The sequence below is a fragment of the Leptopilina boulardi genome, unplaced genomic scaffold, assembly GCF_019393585.1.
Source record: "Leptopilina boulardi isolate dan_hultmark-lab unplaced genomic scaffold, ZJU_Lbou_2.1 LbouV2_397, whole genome shotgun sequence".
NCBI classification, from domain to species: Eukaryota; Metazoa; Arthropoda; class Insecta; order Hymenoptera; family Figitidae; genus Leptopilina; species Leptopilina boulardi.
Window position 1 is genome coordinate 497,973 of NW_026137970.1, and position 27,119 is coordinate 525,091.

The following is a 27,119-nucleotide window of genomic DNA, read 5'->3' on the forward strand; positions in this document are numbered from 1 at the left end:
TATATATATATATATATATTTATTTAATTTTTGATTTATTTTTACATAAAGCATATTATTATTAAACTAATTCATGTTTTTATATTATGTCTTTTACTCTCATCATAGTTCATACGTGGAACATACTCAAACAATATAACTGAAAATTTTAATTTTTTTACAATTTCTACAAAACTATTGTATTTTTCTCTAAAAAGCACATTGAATACAAAAGAATTAGGTAAGTAAAACATTAATATTGTTCTTTAAGTTTGCTTTATTCTATTTACTGTGCTTTGTTCTTGAATTTTTAATTGTGTTTTTAAAGATGTATGAACATTTTGCATATTTGTTGTCTTTGTTACTTTCCTAAATTTTTAAACCTTAACACAAACTTTAAACTTCGAAGTATTAACTCTCAAGACATTAACGCAACTTCATACGAATAAATAATAAACAAACGGAAAATGAAAATTCGGTATTGTGTTTTATTAACCAAATTAATGGTTACATTCTCCTTTTTAAATTTAAAAGAACAGTTTTAAGCTCTTTTATTCAAACCAAATAAAATGCGATTATAAATCAATTCAATAACTTAATTTTACGTAGAATGATCTACTTTTGGTTTTGTCATTACACAGCGACCTCGATAACAAATTTCAGTCATATGTGAAACTTTTGTAGTTGTTGATGTTCTTAAAATCTCACCTAGTTTTGTAACTTCAGGTGGCTTAGAAAATAAATTATTCGTAATATTAAAATTAGAATTGCCATTTTTATGTTCTTTTGTTATATCTTCAACGGAATGTTTTGTAGTTTGATAATTATTAAACTGAACAGGACGTAGAAAACTTCGTTCAACATTCATATTTTCATTATCATTTTTGATGCTATCAAAAATTGCTTGAACATAGTCAGAAATTTTATTGGTTTTATTTTTACTATTTCTACTTCCATCTTTTACATTTTCCAACATTGTTTGAGTTCTGGAATTCATGGTCTCATTTTTTGCAATTTCATAGAGAGATGAGTTAGTAGATTTTATTTCACTCCACTCTAATCTGTGATTTTTTGGATGAATAACAGTTGAAATGTTGATGCTATTGTCAATAGTATTGTCCACTTTAGTTACGTTTAAAGATTCGGATGATTCTTTAGCTTGTGTCTGAGTTTTTATGTCTTCCAAATTAGATTCTTTTTCGCTGCTAAAAAAAGAATTTGGATTTTCTGTAAAATCAAATATTTCATCAAAATATTGTACTTTTGGTTTAGTTGTTCTTTCAACTTTTATTGTTGTCTCATCAATAAATTCTTTAATTTCATTCGTTTGTCTTACAGCATCAGTAGATGGATACATTGTGGTTTCTTTAATCACATCAATAGATTCACTAGATACTTTTAACATCTCAACATAGTCATTATTTACTTTCGAACTTGTTTCTTCTTGTGTAATTGAAAATGATGATTTTGTATCATGAAATTTATCATTAAATGTACTATCTTTATTCGACTGTTTAATAAGTATGTTAACAGGTGAACCATAATTTTGAGATTCTGCGGTTACAAATTCTTCAGAAACAGGACTTACTCTGACTTTAACTTTTCTTCTCCGAAACCCAACCTGAAAAAAATTAATTATCAATTTACTTTACTTTCAAATACAGCTCACACCACACATAAGAAATGACCTAGCCGTCGAATTATTTTGTTTATTTTATTTACTTATAAAATTATTTAACATTAGTTATACTGCTAATCTTGAAGTACTAAAAAGATTTTTTTGTAAATAAGAAACATTTAAAAAATACAACCCAATTTTGTCCAAGATGTTCTTTCTCTTCGTATTTGCACTAATCGTTTTCGATGTTTGCAACTAAAAAAATTTGCATAATGCAGATCTCATGTATTTAAGCGAACTCTCTCAGAATAGAAAAACATAAGAAATTCACGCATTTATTTTGTTTAAACTGTCATAACTTTTTTCCCTTAAGTCGAATGTTAATTATTTTGTTATATCTTGAAAGAGGACGCTGAAATACATGAGAACTGCCATATATGCAATTTTTTTTAAGTTTCCAACATCGAAAACGATTTGCACAAACATGAAGAGAATAAACAAACAACTTAGGTGAAATTAGTTACAAATTTTAAAACAATAGTTTTTACCTTCCTACGAGATTCATTTTTTATGCGAGACTCTGTTGTAAGTTCCTCATTTGAGTCAGCTTTAATGTTTTCCTGATTAAATTCATTAACAGTTTGTATTTTAGATCCTTCTACATTAATATTATTTCCGTTACTGGTATTACTGTTTTTGATGTTGTTGTAGTCATTAATATTATGATTATTGTTATCATCATTATTCAAAATTGTTATCATTCCAGAATTTTCAGTATGTTCCACATTATTATTTTCGCTTGATGTAACATCTTGGCTGTAAATATTTTCATAATTTACCAATGGTTGGATGGTGATAGAAATTTCAGTATCTGTACCAACAGTTGTAGTTTCTTGAAAGCTTTGTTTGCTTTCTTCACTATCTAAATAAGTGTTATTATTTTCTAAATTTTTTATATCGTGTAAAGAGTAAGTTTGTTGGTAAGCATTTCCTGATAATTTTGTAGACCACTGACTTTCTGCTTCGTAAATATCAGATGATTGTTGTAAGGGCAAATGTTTTTGTGTACCACTACTGCTCTGGATGTATTTTTGAAATGGAATAGTGGACTGCTCATTTTGATTGGAATATGTTTTTGGCACATTCAAAACAAATTCCTGTGGATCCTGAAAAATAAATTAAATTGAAAATAAATACATATATGAATCTATTGTAAATTGTATAATTAATCATGTCTAATCAAATAGAAACAAAGCTGAGAAAGGAAATATATATTAAATTATTGTACATTATTATTGATGATATATAATCATATTTTCTGTAGAAAAAGTAGATAATAAAAAACAGTTTATATTTACTTCCAAGTTTCCTTGTTTACGGTTGGGTAAATTTCTGCGATTGAAGTATAACTGCTTATTATTGGTTGTGGAGAAACTTTTGGGCGTCACTTCAGCCATATGAAAATAATTTTCATTAAATTGTAATTCATTACGATCCTCTAATGCAGCTTCAGTAGTAGTTGTGGTAATTCGTTTTCTACCAGGTCTTCTCACTCTACCTCGAATTTTCGTTACTTTTGTTTCGTCAGTATTTGATTTTGAAGTTGAAGTGTTTTTAGATTGTTCAAAAGAAATAGGTGTTGTGCGTGTCGTTGTTATAGAATTGGGATAATTTCTATTGAAAGATAAATACATTGGCCGTTTTTTAGAATCATGTTTTTGTGTTATTACTGAATCTGCATATATTCCTGCACTATCTTGTTCATTTTTAATGTGTCCCTTAAAAATAAATTTTAGAACTATTAATTTAACACAAAAAATTTGTTGCATATTAAATATTAGTCAAAATGCTTGAAATTATTTTAATATAAATTAATTAAAAGTTTTACTTGATTTTCCTTCGTTCTTAAATGAACATTTTCTTCAGAATGTGTAGACTGAAAATTTGGTGGTTTGAAAAATCCATATTCCTCTAAAGTTTCCGGTTCTTCTAAAGTAGTTACTGACTCTGGAGTTGCAGATGAAACGATCGATTCTTTGTCTTTCATGGCAGACTGAATTCTCACATAATGTTGACCATCGACTTGTATTTGTGAATCTTTAAAATTTGGTCGAGTACGTGTTCTTAATCGGGAAGATATATTTTCTCTGTTTCGGTTACCTAAATTAGGAGATGATTTTTTCGTATGTTGATTTATTGTAGAAGTAATACGAACATATTCAGGTTGCATTTTGTTATGATGGGTTTGTACTTCTTGTTGAACTCGTTCGTTTAAACGCTCTCTTGGTTTTTCTTTAATAACTCCTAATACACGTGCATTTAAAGTTGTTGGAGTTACGGGAAATTCTGTCAACTGCTAATACAGATTTCAAATTTTTAATATTTATTAAGTAAAGAAGCTTTCTTTTAGAATTATCTAAATTCAAACTGATAAGAAAAATGTAATTTTGTTAATCAAAAATTATTTTTAAAAAATGTGTGGTTAATTATTTGGATTAATGAAGGTACTTTATACATTAACATTTATTTAAAGTTATTATTTTTTTATTATTTAAAGTTATACCTCCGTTGGTTGATCCGTAGAATAGTCATAATGTGAAGTGTCAAAATTATTTGTAACTCCAGTTTGGTAAGTTTCATAATTTATTCTTTCAGTTGATTCGTAATTATCATTTGGTGACTTCAGATTGACATGACTTGGAAAAGCACCATTATATTGTAAGTATTCTTGCTGATAAGATTCATCAAGCTCAGATACTTGAGTAGGATCAACGTTTGTATAACCTTTATTTCCAGTTTTCTTAGGCAAATAATATGAATAATCCTTTAACGTTGACGGTGTGGCTTCTGTTTGATATCTTAAATCTTCGTTTGTATATGGGGAACGACTGCTATTATTTGTAAATTGACGATCTTGTTGGTAAATTTGTTGATTTATAAAGTCACTATAATTTGAAGATTGTTCTTGGGATCCAATATTTTGAAACGTAGAGCCACTCTGGAATTTTGGAGCTTCATCATCATTTATTGAATAAACTGTGGAACTTTGATGAGAATAGGCTTTTTCTGCTTGTTGTTGATTAGACGAATAACCTTGTTCGTTTGGCAAATGATCCCCACTCTATAAAAAAAATTTTGTACTTCGTAAGAAATGTAAACATCATGTGCATCACGTAAAATATTATATAATAATCTTTAAAAAAAATTTATTCCTTAACTTACAAGAAACAATTTATTATTATTCAAACATGCATATATAAATATATCTTATTACAATAAATTATTACTACCTTTGACTGATTTATTTTATTTCTTCCTCTGACTTTTTGATTTTTTTCATTCGAAGGATTACGAGATTCATTTTCTGTGTAATGCCTATTAGTTGTTTCAGGTTTACTCTTCTTAGGCTCATATGAACTTCTTTGGTATTTTTCAGTAGTTGTAGTTAAACGGGTTCTAGATCGAGTGAATGGTCTCTGGGATCTGTTTGTCGCTGATTTTACAGGGGGATGTAATGTTGTACTTTTTGTTGGAACAACTCTTACCCTAAAAATATTATTAACGTGAACAAAATTTTCTTCTAATGAAAAATAAAAATTATCGAAAGTCAATTTTTTTATTTTAATTAAATTTAATTACTTCATAAATATTTCAATATAAATAAATAATGTTATTAGATATTAAATTAATTTTATTCATTTTTTAATAAGAATAATTCTATAAGAATATTATCAACAAAATTTATTTCAAATATTTCATGAAAACGTGTATTCATTACATGAATTTACTTGTTGCGGTAATAGGAAAGGTATATACTAATTCAGTCCCATCAGTATACTATAAACATTTAAAACTCATGAAAGAATTGCTTTCCACCTCCATATGTGAAATTTGCTCGAAATCCGAAAGCATCGATTTCGAGCAAATTTCATATTAAGTGGTGGGGAGCATTTATAGTATGGTTTTAATGAAATCGGGATATATGAAGAACTGCAATTTAGTACACATACGTATTTTTACGTGTAGATTACAGAAAAAATATAGCGAAACAGATTGGATTTGATGGCTACGAGCTAGAAAGAAAAGAATTTGGTTTTTTTCAAAAGAATTGCAAAAAATGACCCAGTCCTCCCCCTTAACCTCCACATTTTGCTATATGAAAAACTGGAATTTAGTACACATACGTATTTTCACGCGTAGATTATAGGAAAAATATAGCGAGACCGATTGGATTTGGTAGAAGTCGGCAAGCATTCACGGTTAAGCTTAGGATAAGTTTGACTGGAATTTGTGAATATGATATACTTCATGGGTAGAAATTTGTCAGCAGTCACGGTTGAGCTCACGATAAGTTCGACTAGGCCTTGCGGATATGCGATAATTGGTACTAAGCAGGTAGTCAGGGCTGAGCTTGCGATAAGTTCGACTAAGACTTCTGAATATGATATACTTCATGAGTATATGTTTAGCAGGCAGTCACGGTTGAGCTGACGGTAAGTTCGACTATGGCTTACATATATGCGATAATTCGTGAGTAAATATTTAGCCATGTTATTTATTGAGACACGTGATCATACGAAACAATATTTTTGGCAAAATCTTGTAACACAAATTTCACATTGAGTGAAAGTATCAAAAATAAAAGTTATACATAGTAGATATATTAAGCAAGTCTAATATATAAAAAATCATCAAACCTTTGTCTTCCACGACTGCGTACAGTTGTAGGTGATGCTTCAGTTGTTGTAGTTGTTGTACTAGTGGTAAGTGGTGTAGTCAAAGAATGTATCTCTTCATTTTTTTCCATTAATGAATTTACCAATCCAGGTAATTGTGACGATATTGCTGGTAATTTTGCAGACAAATTGTATTGACTTGATTTAATTACTTGTTTTTTCTCTGGTTCGTAATGTGAAGGATAGTTAGTATTGGTAGCAGTAGGACCCAAGGGCTCAACATTAGAGTTATGAACATGATGATTATGGAGGTTTTGTTCTTGGTTTTCAGTAACATACGTGGGGTTATATAAATGTTTTCCTGTTTGGGAATCGGGAATAGTTAACATTTCTTTTTCATACTGAAGCGTACTTTGAGGAGAATTTGTCTGATAAGAAGGAGTTACAAAACTTGTATCATGATAACCTGAAGATGATGGAAAATTGTTAAAATAATCTATATTTTTTAATTGTTCTTTTTCTGTATCCACAGCAGGAAATAAAGGTTTTTGATCTTGATAAAACTGCGATTCTTTATACAAAGAGGAATCAACAACTCCAGTACTGTAGTCAGTTGTTGTTGCAATTTTATCGTTAGGTGTTTGATAAGAATTGAAAGTATATGAATTAAATTCTGTTGAGGGACTAGAATTGTGACGATTTTTATAATCTTCTGATTCTGTTGTCTTTTCTATTGTACTAACAATAATGGATCCAATATGAGGAGCTGGGAAAGGAATTTTGAAATAACCGCGCCGAGGTACAAAACTTAGAGGAGCCACAAAAAAAGGAAATCTTTGTACATCTTTATCAAAAAGGTAGTGTTCAATTGAAGACAAATAAGGTAGATCAAATTTGACGTATCCAGGTGGAGTCTCTAGATATGCTGGTCCAACAAATACTTTTGGAGTATTTGGATGTATAACATCCACCACTGCAATTGACTTTGCATTTTGTAGAAGTTCAAGTAAATCATTAACATCAACTTTCTGAGGTTCTACTTTTGTTGACAAATAAATTGATAAAGGTGGTTGATTAGGGGAAACGGAAGTTGTAGTGACGTCATCTTCATCATCAGTTGAGTAATGTTGATCAATCTGTGGTTGAAATTTATTCTTCCTGTTATTTGTAACATTGTCGGGGTCATTTGTAAAATATTGATAGTGCTGCTCATTATTTATTAATGACTGTGGGATTTTATCTTCATTAAATTGATAATCTTGAGTCATATAGGGTTCATTTCTAGAAGGTAGTTGCCTAAAAGCTGTTTGAGAAGATTGTTTTTGACGTGGTAAGATTCTACGATTTTCTTTCAATCTATGCGCTTCTCTCGAATAATCCATATCACTTTGATAATTAATATTTCTCTGATATTCGGTATCTTTTTTTCTTTCTAAAGGTGTTTGTTTATCATATTGTTCTTTATCTTGATTTTGCTTTATTCTACCTTCTTTTGTTCTACTTCCTATTAATTTTCTCCTCTCTTGCTCCTGTTTTTCTCTGCCTTCATAAACTTTTGGTAACTCAGTTTGTTTAATTTCATCTTTTATTATATCTGGCTCGTGATTCCTTGTCATACTGTTTGAAAATACCTGTGAATTCTTCTGAAAATCTTTTTGTTCGCCGTGTAAGGGTAAAATTTCTTTTATTCCTTCTTCTTGGAAAAATTGATCCTCTTCATTTATGTTATCTTGAGACTGATCAAAATGTTTAAGAGAAAAACTTTTTTGGCTCAATATTGATGGTGGCAACTGAACTCCCTGGCTATCTTGATAATTATTTAAATTTTGCTTTTTTCGTGACCGTTCTTTCTCATTCTTTTCTTGACTATTTTGAAGCAGTGTCTCGGCTGGAACATAGACTAACTGAATCTGAAATCATTGCTTATTATTAAAAAAAAAACTTTATAGTTAGTAAGGGAAAATTTTATTTTTAATTATTATATTGCAAATATAATACAAGAAAACTGTCAAACAAAAAAATTGTAATTTAACTTGGTTGTTTTATTATATTATAAATTTTTATTTAAATACCTCTTCGTCAGATTCATCTTGTTTTGACCACGGCTGTGGTAAAAATTTAACCTTATTATCATTTTTGTAACGTTTATGACTTTCGAATGCCTCATCTGGTGATGCATCCTGTTTCGAATCTTTAAAATAATGTTCTCTATTAACTTTAAATCGATTTTCAGAATTATGATGAAGTTTGGATGTTCCAGAGCCTCTTAACTTTTGTCTTTCGTCTTTCAATTGCGGATTTGATTCAGAAAATATTGGGGATGAAGATTTATATACCGCATTTGGAGGCATTAAAACATCTGGAACTAGTTGAGGAATTGCTTGTACGTTTTGTATCCTACTTTGATGAAATGTCTCTTTATCTTGATCTCGATTGGTAATGCCATCCTGAATATATGCATGCGACTAACAAATGTAAAAAATATCATTTTATAGGCGAGTACAAAAATCTAAATGATATCGGCTTTTTAAATAAGACAATCGATGTGCATATGAGTGATTCTCCAGAAACAAGGCGTTTTTACTTCCGCACTTAATTTTAAAATTTTAATTGAAAAAATTGTGAAACTTTTTAGGGTTATTTTTCAACCTTATATTTATCAATACTAAAAGCAAAAGAAGCATTTTTTTTTGTTTTTTATTTCTTTAAAAATGAATAAGTCATTTGTTTACAAATAAAATATCAAAATCAACAATTAAACTATAATAATAATCATGTTTTTGTTGCGTATTTTTGTTACCTCTGTAAACTCCAGCTCCACTTAAAATGATGGATTTTCAAAACTTTAGATAAAATGCGATAAATTGGCTAAAGTTTTATTTAAAACAAAGGTCTGTATTTTAAATGGATAAATTTAGAAGTTATGTTTTAATCATAGTCTTGTTAATTTATGTAATAGATTTTTAAAACAATTTTTTATGTTTGTCAGATATGGAGAAAGAAAAGTATTACTGTAGTTATAAGTTTAAAATATTCACTAATTATTTAAAAACAAATATTTAATTTTAAACTACATATCCTAACATTTGAATTCAAAATTATGAGTCGCTCAGAAAAGCTAAATTCCATAATTCCTCATACAGGACGCAAAAAATAAATTTCAGCTCAAATAGTTGTTGATTAATTCTTTTTAATGCTAAGAAATAAGATTAGTACGAAAAAAAATTAATTTTAAAATAAAGTACCATTATCAAAACCCAGTTGGCACACTTGTTCAAAAGACGCCTTTGAGACGTCTTAAAGACGTTCTAAGAATGTTCTATTTGGCCATTAGTTTTCTTTAAGATGACTTAAAGACAACTTTTGTTTCAAATTTTTAAAATAGAAAAATTTTCATAAATAGATAATGTTATTATTTTCTAAGTTCAACTCGGACTTATACGGAAAAAAATTTGCTGTGTTATCAACAGCTTCTCTGCGTGTTATCTAAAAATCTCAGTTGAAGTATTCATAAACAGCTGACTTTTGGGAAACTATTACCAATTTATTTGTCGGAAACTCAATTTTCTTATAGTCTACATAGCAATTTAAAAAATTGCCTATTCTGAAAATTGCAGTGTTTTCGCTACAAAAAAATTTTTTTCGTGTAGAAACTGCTGAAGATAAAAGTTATTTGAATTTTTCTAATTTATTAAAATTCATTTTATTGAGAAGTGAGATCGTAAACTTTGTTGAGGATATATATCTGTCTTAAACGGCTGAGGTGCTTAAGGCGCAATGCTTCAAGCCCAAGGTATTCTAGTTCGATCCCAGCTTCATATACGTTTTTTTATTAATTCTGTATATTTTTAAAAATTATAAAATTAAACTTAAAATCCCACACAGCACTGAAAGTTTCCTAAACCTGTATTAAAGCTGTGCGTGCCAAGTTGGAAAAATTTACCGTAAAGCTTAGCACAGGTTGTGTAAATATGTAAATGTCCGCAATTGAGTAAATGTTTAACGTAAAACTGTACTGAATCTTTAAATTAAGTATTTAGTACAGGTTTAGCGTAAAACTGTACTGAATCTTTAAATTACATATTTAGTACAGGTTTAGCTCAAAACTTTACTGAATCTTTAAATTACATATTAGGTAGAGGTTTAGCGTAAAACTGTACTGAATTTTTAAATTACATATTTGGTACAGGTTTAGCGTAAAAGTTGACTGAGCATTTAAAATAAATCTTTTGTAAAGTTTTATTATAAAATTTGCTTAAAAATTAAAATTAAATCTTTATTACAGTTTTAGTGTAGAAATTGTCTATAAATTTAAATTAAAGCTTTATTAAATATTTAGTGCGAAATTAAACTACAAAAAGTGTTAATTACATTTTCATTAAAGTTTTTTGTAGAAATAATGTTTTTTTCAATAAAAAAATTATACTGAGCGGAAAATATTAACTGCAAATGATGCTATCAATTCATATAAATAAAAAAATAACTAGTATAGTGGGAAATGTTTATGTGATAGCTTTAATTGGATAAAACGTGTATTTTTTACTATGGTAAGTGAAAAATAGTTTTTATTGAATATTTTGTATCTAATAAAAAACTATTTATCAGTGGTTTGTTTTAAAACTCAATAATCGTTTTGTGTTTTCACTTTCAAAATCTCAAATATAACCTAAAATTTGTTTGGAGCTAAGGTCCCTTTCACCCTGGAGCGTCACATATATAAATATTATAATTAACTTTTTATTCTGTAAATTAATTTCTTGAAATAAACCACGAAATGAAATAATTAATAAGTCAAAAATAATTATCACAACGAAATTTTGTAAAATTCCCTGACATTTCCAGGTTTTTCAAGACTGAAAAAAATCTCCATGATAATTCCAGCTTTCCCAAATTTTTCAGGTCTGTGGCAACCCTGATTAATAATAAAAAATTATAATTATTATTATTATTCTTACTGTAAATAATTTATAATGTATCGATTTTTACCAAAAAAATAAAAAATTTTAATCAATTGTTTTGTTTTTAAAATCTAATTGCAGAAGCAAGAAAAGGAAAATTTGAAGATTTCTCATGGATCAAAAAGCCGGAAAGAATCAACTGATTTTATTTTTCCCATAAGCACCAACGTTAACTTTAAGGGAAAAAATTTAATTAATTAAAGCTCTAGGAACTTTTTCTAAATAAATAAAATAATTTATTAAATAACAATGTTTTTTTCAATTTAAAACGTTATGTTTTCAATTCAATTTGATTATAAATAGAGGATTTAAGAGTTTTGGTACTTTTTTTTTAAATAAAACAACTTAATAATATTATAAATAACCTATGTTAATGACATAAACTTTTTACATATTAAAACTCTTCAGTATTAATTTTTTTCTTAAACTCAACAACGAAAAATTAATTTTTAACGTTCTTAATATTCTAAATTTGTTTGTATAATTGTTTTGGAAAATGCAAAATTTTAATAAATATATTTGTGTACACTATATTTGAAGTTTCATTTAATTATACGTTTTCTAATTAGTTATTTTTTTGTTATTTCAATTGTCTGCATCATTTACAGTTAACAATTTCTCAATATCAAAAATTTAACGAAAATGTAATGAACACTTTTGTAGTTTAATTTCGCACTAAATATTTAATAAAGCTTTAATTTAAATTTATAGACAATTTCTACACTAAAACTGTAATAAAGATTTAATTTTAATTTTTAAGCAAATTTTATGATAAAAATTTACAAAAGATTTATTTTAAATGTTCAGGCAACTTTTACGCTAAACCTGTACCAAATATGTAATTTAAATATTCAGTACACTGTAAAAATTTTTGGAAATTTTTCTCATGAAATAGTTCGAAATAGTTCGAAAAACGTTAAGAAAACGATTTTTCTACACAAATTTCGATATTTTTCGAAAAGTGTAGAATAATTTCAAAACTGTTACGAAAAATTTCGAAAAGTCAGTAAGATTAAATGATTTTCGAAAAATGAAAGAAATTTTTCTACAAGAATTCGAATTTTTTCTTAACTAAATATGAATTATAGCAGAACGTTTTGAGAAAATTTCTAGTTTTGTTGCGAAATTTAATTTTCTAAAAAATAATGATATTTTTCTACTCAAATGAGATATTTTACTAACAAAATCTAGAAAATTTTCCTAAGAATACGGAGACTTTAGTTATTATTTACACATTTATTTAAAAACAAGAATTTTAATATTAGTGAATTATTACTAGTATATCACTGAAATATTTTAAACAAATTTTATCATGATATTCAGGTAATATTACGTGCTGCTTGGATAATAAGAATAGTAAATAATAATTATTAAACAATAAGAACAATATATAATAATTTGTTAATTATATTTAAGAATAGGTTATCATTTTTGAAAAGTATTATAAAAACCTATTTTTAAATAAGCAATTAAAATTTAATTTTTTCTATTTTATTATAAATAAACATTATTATAAATTATTTAATTTCATAAAGTATTATTACATATCGTGAAATATTTTTTCTATGAAGTAAGGATTGAAAAATTTTTTCTTATGTTCAAAGTATTTTGTCTTTTTGAATAGTTTGTCACATCTGGTTTGGCTCATATTGACCAGCTACAAGGGTTTTCCATTGTAAGAGGGACTATTTTATGACGTTTTCGGTACTAGTTTTTTTTTCATAGATGTTTCCAGATTGAAAGTTTGTGAATTTTTTTTTGTTTTGAAATATATAGAGAAAATGTTTCGATAATTTTCAAAATTTTTCGAAATTTTAAATATTTTCTGAGAATTTTTCTTTGAAAAGACTTTGAATCCTCAGTTGCTCTTCAGCATTTGCCGAAGAGGTATGTATTAAATTTGCGAGTAAGTTAGTGTTGTAAGTAATAAATTTCATTGTGAAGTGATGTGAAGTGCGTGATGTGATATGTGAACTGATGAATTCTTGGATTAAGAATAATATAATTTTATGTTTAAAAAGTATTTAAAAACTTTTCTGGAAGTTATTGTGTCGTATGTGGTTATACAAGATGAACAACTATAATTTAAAGTTATCATTGTAATAGAATACTTATTATGTATTTTGTAAAAAATTTTAGATTGATTTATTCAATAAAATTATAGTTATTTGTAAATCATTATAATTCTATCATATATCTAATAACAATCCCTAAAATTAAGAAGTTAAGAATAAATCAAATAAAATTTTGACATTTTTCTTAACTTTTTATTTGAAAAAAACCAAATACTTTTTAGAATTTTCTCTCAATTTTTGGTTAGAAAAAAGTCGAAAAGAGTTTCGAAATTTTTCTTAACATGTTACTGAAAAAATCGAACACAGTTTCGAAATTTTTCTTAACAGGTTATTTGAAAAAAATCGAACATTGTTTAGAAAATTTTCTCAATTTCTGGTTAGAAAAAAATCGAAATGAGATTCGAAATTTATCTTAACACGTTACTGAAAAAATCAAACACAGTTTAGAAATTTTTCTTAACACTTTGTTCGAAAAAAATCAAAACAGATTTCGAAATTTTCCTACATTACTATTTCGAAAAATTTCTAACCTTTTCGAAAAAAAACTGGCAAACTATTTTTCGAAAAATACAGTTTTACGCTAAACCTGTACCAAATATGTAATTAAAAGATTCAGTACATTTTTACGCTAAACCTGTACCAAATATGTAATTTAAAGATTCAGTACAGTTTTACGCTAAACCTGTACTAAATACGTAATTTAAAGATTCAGTACAGTTTTACGCTAAACATTTACTCAATTGCGGACATTTACATATTTACACAACCTGTGCTAAGCTTTACGGTAAATTTTTCCAACTTGGCACGCACAGCTTTAATACAGGTTTAGGAAACTTTCGGTGCTGTGTGGGATAAATTTAATAAAGTATTACTGTATTTCAACTTAGAAAATATTGTGAAAGAAATTTCTATTGAAGAAGATTTGATGGAATGTGAAAAGGACGTCCAAAAGACGTCTTTAAGACGTCCCTTTTATGTCTTTAACACGTACTTTAGATGTCCTTTCGAATGTTTTTTTAGACGTCTTTTAATTGTCTTTGTAACGTCTCCGAGACATTACTATTATTGTCCCCGGATGTCCGCGAAAAGAGATGAAACGTCTTTTCGACGTTTTTAAGACGTTCCTGTGCCCACTGGGCACAGGTTTGACCGATTTCTGGAGAATCACCCATATTCAAATATATCCTGCTTTGCATTAGGTACCTGAAGTAGTTGTTGTTGAATTCTGAGTTGTTCTTGAAGATTTAAAAGCTTCTCAATACTTTCTTGAGTTCTTTGTAGTTGCAACAACTGATCTTGATATTGTTTTTGAAGAGGTGGTGAAAGTGACACAGATGAACCTCTATTTATTTGTGAAGAAGATGAGAATACATTTTCTTGTGAGTGACTATCACTTCTTTGACTAGGTCTATGATGTGTTAGAGGAACCCAATCACTATTGGAAATCTGTCGAGACCATCTCTGAGTGGCTTCAGTTTGTGTCCAAAATATTAATTTAATAATAAAAATTAATATTATGGTTTTATCCATAGCCTATTAGAAATATATAAATCATAAATAAAAAATAAAAATAATATTTAACACAATTTATATGCCAGTTTAGCTCGACAGACAGAGATATCATTATCATCTAATGTCGAACCAACTTTTACAAACAAAGTTAGACCGATCTTAAAAAAGCAAAGAATTACATAGAATTTTATTACTTTGAATTGTTATTTAACTAAAATTTCATTTCTTAGAAATATTGGTTAACAGAATTTCCATATACTCAATTTTTTATACTGCAGAATTTCAAGAGTGAAAATTTTTTTTTATAGCTATCAAGTACATAAATTGTGCACCCGATGATATACTTACTCATATCTTGTACTTTTTCCAGTACTTCTACTCAGTACTTAGTTTAGTACTTCTTTCTTATAAGGGATGGCGTTTGAAAGTTATAAAAATATTATATACTTTTTTCAAGATCAAAATTTTTAAAAGTTCATCATAATCGACTAAAAATGTTTACTCAGAGATTTTTGGGGTCGTTGATTAAGAATCTGAGATCAAATTTTAAAGATTCAAAAAGGCAGATCCAATATTGCGAAAGGAAAATCAAAGTTTGATCGAATTCCCGGCTGAAAAACCTTGTAGAAGAAAATGTACAAGTTCTTGTACATGTTCAAGTAATATTCTTGAACAAGTTCAGCATCCGGAATTGAGACATGTTCTTGTACCAGAACTTGTACAAGAAAATGTACATGTTCTTGTACATATTTTTTGTGCAGGTTTCATATACAAGTACTTTTACATGAACACGTTTATGTTCTTGTACAAGAACATTTGTTTAAAAATGTTTTTGAAAAAAAATTTGAAATTTTAATAAGTTATAATTATTAAGACTCTTCACTTATGCATGCTAAAAATTATTGCGCAGCTGTAAAGGCTTAAGAAAACTACTGCGCAGCCTTTAAAGTTTTTAATTTTTAATTTAAAAGACATAAATGAACATGTACAAGAACATGTTCCACATCTGGTACAAGAAAATTTATATGAAACCTACACAAAAAAATATGTACAAGAACATGTACATTTTCTTGTACAAGTATATTTTCTTGTCCAGGATCTTGTACAAGTTCTGGTACAAGAACATGTCTCAATTCCGGATGCTGAATTTGTTCAAGAATATTACTTGAACATGTACAAGAAAATGTACAAGTTCATTAATGAACATGTACAAGAACTTGTCATTTTCTTGTACAAGTTTTTTCAGCCGGGTTGTTATGAAACCTTTTTATACGGGGGTTTAAAAATAATAATAATAAATTTTTTAAATATTTTTGATTTTATTACTTTATTCTTTATTTGTCAAACTTTATCTAAATTGAGAAAATTTCCACACGGAATTATAAAATAACGGGTACAATGACTAGCATCCTTTTCAAATATTTGAAGTTGATTTTATGTTAAAGCGTATTTATCATAGATTTTGATGTGAAATAAATGGGTTATTAGACCATGCCTAAAAAATGAAAGTTGTCTTCTAGATGTTCGACATCGATGAATCTTAGAAAAATGATAGAAGAATTTAACATATATGCAAATGAAAAGTTTGAATGCATACTACAATTTTTTTTTAATTTACAGAACTTAAGATTTATTGTTTAATTAAGAACACGCAATAGGTATTTAATATATTCGAAATATTTACCTACGAAGCTCAGTAAATATCAGTTTAATACACATTTGAAAAATCATATTATTTTGTTTAAAGAAATTATTTATTAGATCTAATTAATTATTTACTTGATCTATTTAAAATTTATTTATTTTAAATAAGTGTAATTCAAATAATTAAAATTATGTGAATTAAATATATATTTTATAGATGCAAAAAAAAAATTTGATCCAAGTAAATATTTTTTAAATAATTTGAATTAATTCAACCAAATAATTTTTTTTCTGTGTAATGTTCATTTGTGAAAAAATATTTAAAAGGATTATTATACGGAAATGTTGAAGTAATATCGAATAAATATTGCAATTTTTCTAAGGTGAAAATATCAAAGATTGCAGATCAAGTTTATAGGTAATGTTCAGGAAATTTCGTGTGCTGTTTGTATTTCAATCAAGTTAGACTTTTTAAAAACTTTTCTTTTTGCTACAGATATTATTAGTAAATAATTTCATTTTACTTGTTTAAACAGATATAATATTTTAACTGCACGGAATTGTTGATTTTTTGTAAAATTGTTGAATTTTCCATTGCGAAAACAGGTTATATTATAAACTACATTAACTAGTTCAGTATGCAACAAAAATGCTGTTAAACCCCTATCGAAACACGGAAAGGAGTAAAATCTACTACATAATATGTGAACCTCAGAATAAAAATTTTGTTGAAGCCAATCGAAACGATATTAAAATATATTACTAACTAAAATTATTAATTAATATACTTATTAATTATTTCATAATTATTTATTACTTACTTATAAATTGTTTTTAGTGATTTCTATAAAATAACAATTTCAATAATATGATACATCCTGCGATATTTCTTTAATATCTCTAGTTTAAAAATAATAAGCACTATGCCAGTATTGTTTGACAAGTAATATTATATTTAAAGATTGCTTGGGATATATTATTTCGAATTTCACATAGAATATTGCCTCTCGGCAATGTCGTTAATTAAAATCCAAATTAGTTAGAATTTTCACTAATTTTTAGTAAAATTTTACTATTTTATTCAATAGATCTGTTTTTTATTAAATTCTTTTTAGTAAAGTAAAAATAACTAAAAATTAGTAGAAATCTTCACTAATTTGAATTAGTGGATTAATTTTGATTGATTCAGATTTATAACAAATGTTTGTAGTGTGTAATGTAGGAAACGCATGAATATTGCTTAAAATTAATTTGTTAGAATTTTTATTTAAAAGAATTTTTATTTAGTTGAAATTACATTTGTTCAAATTATTTTTTGACAGAAATTTCATTAATCCGAATTTCTATATTACAGAATTTTTATTGAACCGAAAAATAATTTAACTTTAATCATTTGACATTTAAAATCATTAATTTCTATTTGATCGAATCTTTATTAGATAGAATTTAATTTGTTTGAATAAACATTTAACAGAAACATTTAGGCGCGAATTTTAAAATTAACCAATAAAAATTTTCTGGTTATTTTTTAATTGATTAATTTTAAAAATAGACATTATTTCAAAAGAAAAATTTGATATAATATGTCCAATTATATAAAAATTTTGTAATATAAAAAATCGATTTAATGGAAATTCTGTCAAAAAATAATTCAAACAAATATAAATTCGTCTAAAAGAAAATTCTATCTAATATATATGAATTTTATCAAATAAAAATTGTAACAAATTAATTTTAGGCATTATATATTCATGCGTTTCTAATATAGCATGTAATTACCATGTAATATAACACTTTAGATTACAGCGCAAATTTTCCGTAAACTACCTGAAAAATGTAAAACGTGGATTTTATACTATTTAAGTAATTAATTTCTTCATGAGAAGGGATTATTTTTTTAAATTTCAAGAATTTAATATCTAAAACAATTTTTTCTTTAATTTACTTTTTATTGGTTCTGAATTTTCAGACTATAGCTGTATGTTAGTTTTCTATTGACAGAAAAAATTCTTCGTTGTTTACATTATAGACATTTTTCAAAATAACGGTCACTAATATTGACAGAAGGCTTTCAAAAATTATAACAGTTATAAGAATTTTTATGTTTTATTCAAAATTTTTTTTTTGATAATTCGTCTAACGAAAAAATAAAAACGATTTTACATTAGATTCTTTATAGTCTTCAGAGTTATATCGCCGAACTCAATTCAAAGTTAATACGAGTAATTATTGATTCGGGACACGCGTTGAAAGGAGGACACCTTTCTCTCTTTTACAAGAAGTATAAGCAACATCCTTTCTACTCTCCATTGCTATAGGAATGGTCAAATGTAATATAAAGTTAAATATTCTAGGAAACAGACATTTGTCTACTATACTTCCTTAGCATGTTTTCCATTATTATCAGAAGTACCAACGTATAGATATAAAAATGTTTAGTATATGGTATATTCATTGAAGACTATGTTTTGTTTATATGATGTTATAAAAATGAAATAAACTCATTTTATTGAGTTACATTACATTTTTTATCTCTTTCCGTCCATTCAAACTTCTGCATTTTTATTAATTGAATCACTCTGATGTAAATTGGGATACCCGTAAATTACTCAACACAATAAAAATTTTAATATATTTAAAAAATTTGAACTTTAATTAGCAAAATTATTTGTTATATTACATATTATTTTTTTGGCATTGCAGATCATGTCTAAAGTGTTAATATATAACATTAACAGCGTTAATTTATAACTGTTTTAGTGTAGTACTCTTGTATAATAAAGCGGACAAGTTACTTTTACAATTGGACCTGCAATAGACACGTTTGTGTCATTAGTACGAATTAAAAAGAAAGTTGAGAGGGGTAACGAATTAGTCCTTATATTACGAAAACTCATATTTGGATATTAGAAGAAAAAAATCTTTCTCTTTAACATTATAAACATATGACATTTTTTGTTTGAATTATGAATTTGAAAAAAGTTTTTTTTTAAAGTTATAAAAAAAAGTTTCAAAAAAATTTGTAATAGTTATTTTTAAAATATTAAAAAATGTAATAGGTTCAACTTTTTCTTACAATAAAAAATAATCTCTATGAGAAAGTAACTTGTTTTTTAAAATTCTATTATATTTTATTATGTGTAAGTTTTATTTGTTTAGAAAAGAAAAAATCTCCATTGTATCAATATTTATTCGAAGCTGTTTTCGTATCATAAAAAATAAATTTCATATGTAGCACGGCTGAAATGTTGATCTTAAATTAATAAAAGAAAATATTTTAACAGCAGACAAAAATATCACAAATTTACAGCATATTGAAAGTAAAGCTAACTAGATAATAACAATTACAGGTAAAAATTATAGGTCTCTGACACTGCTATAGAAAGTCAAAGAACATTGAACTCTCTAAATCTAAATCAGTTAATTTATCATAGATTTAAAAAGGTAACAACCCAAAATAGCACAATAACATATTGATACAATATTGCACAAGAATATTGCGAATATTTCTTAGCAATATTGGGACAATATTTGTCATTGATTATTTTTTGCCTTGAAAAAATATCGCCGAGTAAACTTAATAAAATATTACCTGGAAAACTCGAGACAATATTGACCAGTAAAATTTAAATTATATTTTTTGGTAAACTTGCGGCAATATTACCTCAATATTTCCGGCTGAAAAAACTTGTACAAGAAAATTTACAAGTTCTTGTACATGTTCTTCAATGTACTTGTACATTTTCTTGTACATGTTCAAGTAATGTTCTTGTACCAGAACTTGTACAAGATCTTGGATAAGAAAATATACTTGTACAAGAAAATGTACATGTTCTTGTACATATTTTTTGTGCAGGTTTCATGAACAAGTACTTTTACATGAACACGTTTATGTTCTTGTACAAGAACATTTGTTTAAAAATGTTTTTGAAAAAAATTTAAAATTTTAATAAGTTATAATTATTAAGATTCTTCACTTATGCATGCTAAAAATTATTGCACAGCTGTAAATGCTTAAGAAAACTACTGCACAGCCTTTAAAGTTTTTAATTTTTAATTTAAAAACTTAAATGAACATGTACAAGAACATGTTCCACATCTGGTACAAGAAAATGTACATGATACCTGTACAAAAAAATATGTACAAAAAATGTACATTTTCTTGTCCAGGATCTTGTACAAGTTCTGGTACAAGAACATGTCTCAATTCCGGATGCTGAACTTGTTCAAGAACATTACTTGAACATGTACAAGAAAATGTACAAGTTCATTAATGAATATGTACAAGAACTTGTACATTTTCATGTACAAGCCGGGTTGAATTTTCAGGGATGCCATGGGTAAGGGAAATCATGGAAAAGTCGAGGAATTTTATGAAAAGTACTGAAAAAATATCAAATTTCTAAAAATGCTACTTAAATTATAATTTTTCAAATGTTAAATTCAAACTATTGCTTCTAAAAATTATTGTCTTACATTTTTATAAGTATTGTAGGCCTCGGATCGACTATGGAAAGAAAAAAAAGTCATTTTAGTCGATTTACATTATATGAAAAGTCCAAAAAGTCAATTTTTTTTTTTGAATTAATTTAATTAGTTGATAAATAGTTTATTATTATTAACAATTTGATATTAGAAATTAAATAAATTTATTAATTCCTTAATAAGAATTTTTCACAGAAATATTTTCAAGAATTACTGACAAATTTTCAAGATTTCAATTCAGTTTCAGAACAAATTGTGAAAAATAATTTAAAGTTCCATTAAAAAGAAGAAAATTTTTCAAGTCTGATTTACATATGTACATTATTTGAATTTAGAATTTTAGAAAATGTTTTAAATAATTAAATTTTAGAAAAATTTGATTGAAATATTACTAAAAAAAAAAAGTTGTAATGAAAATTTGTGAAATAATTGTAGGTATTTCAGAAGATTTTTAATTAAAATTTTTAAAATAATTGAATTTGGAAGAGTTTGATTTAAAATTTTTAGAAATAATTGAATTTCAGGAGATTTTTAATTGAAACTTTTATAAATTTAAAATAATGAAATTTTTTTTACAAATTTTAAACAGTAATTGAATTTTAAAGAATTTTCAACTGTAATATGTTCTAAATAATTGAATTTTGATGGAGTTACAATTAAAGTTTTTAGAAATAATTGCATTTTTTGAGATTTTAAAAATTATAATTTTCTTGTAAAAAAAACGTTAATTAAAAATGATTTAAATAATTGAATTTTTGAAAAATTGAATTAAAACTGTTGAAATAATTAATTAAACAAAGAATTATAAAGTTAAAAAAAAATTTTTTAAGTGAATTAACATTCAATTACTAATTTAATTAAAAATCTATTTATTTCCCTGAATTGTTAAAAATCTGTATTAAAGTAATTAAAAAAATTAATTTAGCGAAGAATTTTAAATCAAATTTTTATAAATAATAGAAATATAGAGAATTTTCAATTGTAAAATGTTTTAATAATTTGAATTCTCGAAAATCTTTATTAAAATTATTAAAATTAAATTATTCAAGAAAGAGTTTTATATACAAAGTTTAGAAATAATTGTATTTTAGAATTTTCAATTGAAAACTGTTTTAAATCATGTAATTTAGGAAGATTTTGTTTTAAATTATTTAAAATAATTGACTTTTCAAACAATTGAAGTTAATAAATTTTTTTAATAATGCAACTTTTTTTAAAAAGTCTAAAAAGTCGTGCAATCTAACTAAGGCCTGTTATTGAAAATCTCTTGAAATATTTTCATTAGGGTCAGGGAAAAAATTTTAATTTTGACTGGAAATCAGGGAAAACAAACTGTTATTTGTTTATCAACTCGGATTTTGAAACAATTCACTTGAAAATTTTGTTCCTTTTTAACACAATAAAAAATGGACTTTTTTAACCCCAAAAGGGTCTCTCTGACAAATTTCCACGTTTTTAAAAAGGTTATATTACGTATATAAAATTTATTACAAGAATGTCAGGAAATCTATGCGGAAATTCACGTGGAAATCCATGAGGATTTCAAGTGGATTGTTTCAAATCGCGATACGGATTTCCGCGTGAAAAAATCCACTCTGATTTTCTCACGTGGGTATATATATATATATATATGTATATATATATATATATATACTTCCGCCATACGGCATGTGGACACTTACTGCGAACACTGTTAAAAAATAAACTTCTACTTATATAATAAATATATATATTTGATGTCTCCAAAGAAAAATTACACCCGAGAAGTTGTCAACCAACTTAGCTTGTTTCTTACAGAAAGATAAACTTACGACTAGAACTTAATTATGATTATGACTGTAAATTAAATTAAATATACCAATTTTCATATTTCAAGAAACAGGATATATACATAACAAATTAAAATATCGTTTGAATTCATTTTTACATAATTTCTTTTCAAAAATTTTGCAAATCATGTTTGTTTTTGGTCCGTTAGTTAAATTTTATTATTTAATTAATAATTTAAAAAATTGTAAATATTTCTCTAAATTTTTTTTATATTTTTATATTAAATATTGGTCGAAATGTTAGAAAATTCTTTGATCTCTATATATGGTATATATCGATCTAAAATCAGTATCGGTCATCCATTCTATTCTCACGACTCTATTGAAAAATTATTTGGTATGTAATAGTAAACTCGGAATGCAGGTCGGGTGTGCCCCTTACATGTAGACAACAAACACTTTCTTGAAAAGACCACCTCCACTTTCGCCTTAATATTATTTTAAATCCTGTTTCTTCTACTGAATTTATATTATTTTTATTCTCAACCTTTTATTATTACTAAGTGAAATTACTATTAAGTGAAATTATCGTTGCTCGTAAGTATATGATTATTTTAAAATAAGAAAAATTATTATTTATGATAATAAAAATTAATAAATATAATAAATAATATAAAATTCAATGATATTTTTTATCTATTAATTATCGCATCATGGATAGATCTAATAATAAATATTTTATTTTAACCCTTAAAAAAAATCGAACCTTTTAGACAAAATTAAATAGATTTTTTGACAAAAACAGTTTCCATAATATAACTTTCCAAATTTTTTTCATTTGTACTTAATATATTCCATATTCAAGTATTCAGCTTCCTTGCAGAAAAATATCTACTTATCTGACATAACGGATCAATCTGTAACGGAATAATTAGTAGAAACTTGAAAAAACGTAATGATTGTACGAGATCCGAGAAAATTTTTGTGCTCGAGAAGCGTGAAAATAAATTCTTTCTTCTTGTACAGAAAGATTACTTAATATCAAGAAAAGATAAATAATGATATTTGTTTAGATATGCAAGATAATTAAAAACCATTTAATTTTGAAGAGATTATGATCTTAAATCTCAACATTAAAACAAAAGAAAAATTTGTTTATTCTTAAACCATTCTTCTTTCATTATTCTTTTTATAGTATCTAAATATTAACAATTAATCATTGAAATTATTAATTAATGTAATGTTTACAAATTCTGTTTATTTTAAGATTTTGAATAAATGAAATATTTTACATTATTTAGACTATAAACATTCACTTGATTGCCTTTTTTATAAGTGTATAAAGTAAGTTATTATTTTATTAAAAATTATGCATTTCAAATTGAAACATTAAGATAATTATAATTATTTAATTTATTTTGATATAATGTAGTAAATATAATAAATATATTAAATTACATATTATTATATATTAAATTATATATATTACTTAATAAATATATTAATATATAAATGAAAATATAATATTTTCACTCTCAGTTTATTCATTAAAAAAATATAATGCTTAAACAAAAAAAATATATAAACTCATTAATAAAGTAAAAATATAATACTTTCTTATATGATGAGAATGTAAAAATTTGGCAATTAAGTAAAGCAAAAGTTACCTACATTTTCTTTTTAATATAGAACATTGTGTCCTAGTTATTGTCAGAGGCGGATCTACGTTGTGTGTAATATAGCGTCCATACGATTTTTATACATTTCCCTAAATATGCGAATTTTTAAGGAATCAAATTTTCAATAAAATATTATACCACCAAAATAATATAAGGAACCCTTATTATAAAATTTTCTATATTTTTAAAGAATTCTAATATTAGTTTCAAAATCTATGTAATTATTTTCTCAGATGATAAAATCTTTTCAAAAATTCAAAAAAACCGTTGTAATTTCCTTATAACAGTTTTTGTTTTCTTTATTTCATTTTTCGACTTATCATGGTTTTAAAAAACAGGAGTATTTATTAATAGTGCTCGCACTAAACGTACCTCTTAACATCCAATTAGTAAACAAAGATAAAACTTTCATTTACCCCTTTATGAAAAAATAAAATTTTAACAATTTTGAAAAAATTATTTTCGAATAGTTATTGTAAAAATTTTTCAATAATTTTGAAGATTGGTAATAATTTTATTTCTATAAATGTAATTAAAATAAAATTATAATAAAAATATAAAAAATTAAAAATATAGTCTTTAATTTTACACAAAGTATATTGTGAATTTTTAGCAATGTGTCATATATCACTTACAATGTAATTGAATATGCCTTGATTGTGCCGCAAATTAATCCTTCCTTATAAAACTTTTTAATTTTTGGTAACCAATTCATTAATTTCACTTGAACGTATAACACAAGTCATCAACATCTATCATGGCAACCTAATATTTAAAAACAAAAATTTCTCACAGAACACTGATAATACATGGGTATTTTCGAATAAACGCACATGAGTTAGAACTGCTTAAGAAGTCCAAGTGACGGGAACTTGAATCACAGATTGAAAGTTTCTCTTCCGAGTACTCAGAATAAATAAAATCCCCTCCAAAAATATGCTATGCCATAGGAACAATCACTGACAAATGTGATTAAAAATATATGGATTTTATATTAGCATTGCTTCAATTATTTTTTTAAATAAAATTTTGCCCTATTGGAATTAGAAAATTTATATTGGATCCTACATATGATCATGTAGAGGATGATTTGTTAATAATTATTATTATTTATTATTGTTAATTAGTTAATTAAATTCTTTGCGTCAGTAAGGACATTCTATACATGAAGAATCTTACATAGAATAATATTGAGGCAATATAAACGGTAGATAATATTACCAATATTCATATTTCTCAACGCTAAATATTTACTCTAATTAAAATATTTAAAAAATGTTAAATATAAAAATGTTTCGAAATTTTCATCTCTAAAAGAATCTATCTCATAAGTGTGAATATAGCAGTTTTCATTTGTTGTTGTACATTCAATATGTTTGTTTACATTCAGAAGTGACAATTTTTAAAAACATTGGTTAGAAAAATTGAAGTAATATTTAAGGACGTTCTCCGAAGGCAGTGGTTTCCAAATAAAATGTAACTTCAATGTATATAGTTTCATAGCATTTTAAGAAAAAAAAGTTGAGCACGATTTTGATTTTTTTGGTTATTTTTGATGCGTAGAAGTTCAAAATTGGTGGTTCTGCGCATTTTTTTACCACGGCAACGTTGCATTTGCTGCTTATCGTGCTGTGTTCACTTTTGTTTACTTACGCAGTTTGTTTGAGTTCGTAATGTGTAGGTTAAAATTAAGTAAAAATGTCAACTGCAATAAATAGATTGAAAATCGGACTGTTTGTTAGTCAGAAGCTTGCAAATAGAAATGCTAAAGCTTTAGCAGCCATGGCAGCAGCCAAAAATCGTGACAACCAAATAACTGAAAATATCAGGAAAGAAATTGGTCAGGGAAAACGCATTGTCGATTTGTTAGAACTTGGAAAGAATTTAAGATCCTAAAAAATAACAATTAATTTATAAATAAAATGATACATTGAGTATATTTGATATTTGAACAGATTTATAAATTTTATTAATACTATATATTTTATAATATGTAGAATAAGTTTTATTTAAGTGTTTATAATAAATAAATAAATAAAACAATAATTATATTGTATGCTATTTTAATTTTCTCTAATACTGTTTGCGATGACTTGTGTTTAATTTATTTTATTTCATATAAATTATAAAAATAAAACATAACCTTGAAAATTAGGACTATCAATTTTTAACTTTATATGTTTTTACATATCCACATATTTCATAATTTTAGCATTGCAAATATATATCTTTAAAGAATAAAAATATTTTAAATAGTTCAAAAAATTATACTTTTATTGTGAATTATAATTGATACGTGTATTTATTTAAATGCTTTTTTTATTCAATATTCTAAAATTACTATCAGAAAAGCAAATAATAATTTTTCTATTTATTTATTTACATTTATGAATATTTTATAAAATATTTTTAGTGCACAAAAAAAATAAAGTATAATTTAGTGAAAAATTCGAAATTTCAAATACGCGATTGATTTGGCGCTATATGCAACGTTGTCAAGTCCGTGATCTCCCAGTTTGTTTACATTTCTAAAGAAACGGAAAATTCATTGAATTGCATATTTCAAACTAAAATTTTTCATAATTAAGTGCCGATTGATGGCATGAAACTTGAATCATATTTTTTCTCGTAACAAAATAAACCATATACTAGTTTTTTAGAGAATTTCTAAGAAGACTTTTCCAGCAATCTCCAAAAATGTCTCTAAATCATAACCTTCAGGTA

At 25.7% G+C, this 27,119-nt stretch overlaps 1 protein-coding gene and 1 long non-coding RNA gene across 3 annotated transcripts in view; one reads left to right on the forward strand and one right to left on the reverse strand.

Moving 5' to 3' along the window:
• On the reverse strand, window positions 1-25,278 carry LOC127288895 (putative uncharacterized protein DDB_G0282133). Of its 2 annotated transcripts, none has more exons than XM_051316595.1 (10): window positions 25,031-25,278; window positions 14,510-14,839; window positions 8,346-8,738; window positions 6,295-8,183; window positions 4,888-5,143; window positions 4,161-4,718; window positions 3,486-3,950; window positions 2,956-3,375; window positions 2,146-2,763; window positions 1-1,600 (listed from the first exon to the last, which is right to left on the reverse strand). In XM_051316595.1, the coding sequence occupies exons 2-10, from the start codon at window positions 14,834-14,836 to the stop codon at window positions 581-583; spliced, it is 5,946 nt and encodes a 1,981-aa protein (XP_051172552.1). In that variant the 5' UTR covers window positions 14,837-14,839; window positions 25,031-25,278; the 3' UTR covers window positions 1-580. The 2 variants fall into 2 exon arrangements, with proteins under 2 accessions (XP_051172552.1, XP_051172550.1); XM_051316593.1 differs by having other exon boundaries at window positions 3,486-3,953.
• Window positions 1-27,119, forward strand: part of LOC127288903 (uncharacterized) — a 67,091-nt gene that overhangs the window by 5,514 nt on the left and 34,458 nt on the right. The gene's annotated exons all lie outside the window — the stretch shown is intronic.

Excerpts from the sequence above, each read along its gene's own strand:
- LOC127288895 (XM_051316593.1), bottom strand. The coding sequence starts at position 14,836 with ATGGATAAAACCATAATATTAATTTTTATTATTAAATTAATATTTTGG. Across the intron at positions 4,719-4,887 it reads ATAAAATAAATCAGTCAAAG|AGTGGGGATCATTTGCCAAA; the intron begins GTAGTAATAATT and ends TTTTTTTTATAG. Across the intron at positions 3,954-4,160 it reads CTACGGATCAACCAACGGAG|CAGTTGACAGAATTTCCCGT; the intron begins GTATAACTTTAA and ends AATCTGTATTAG.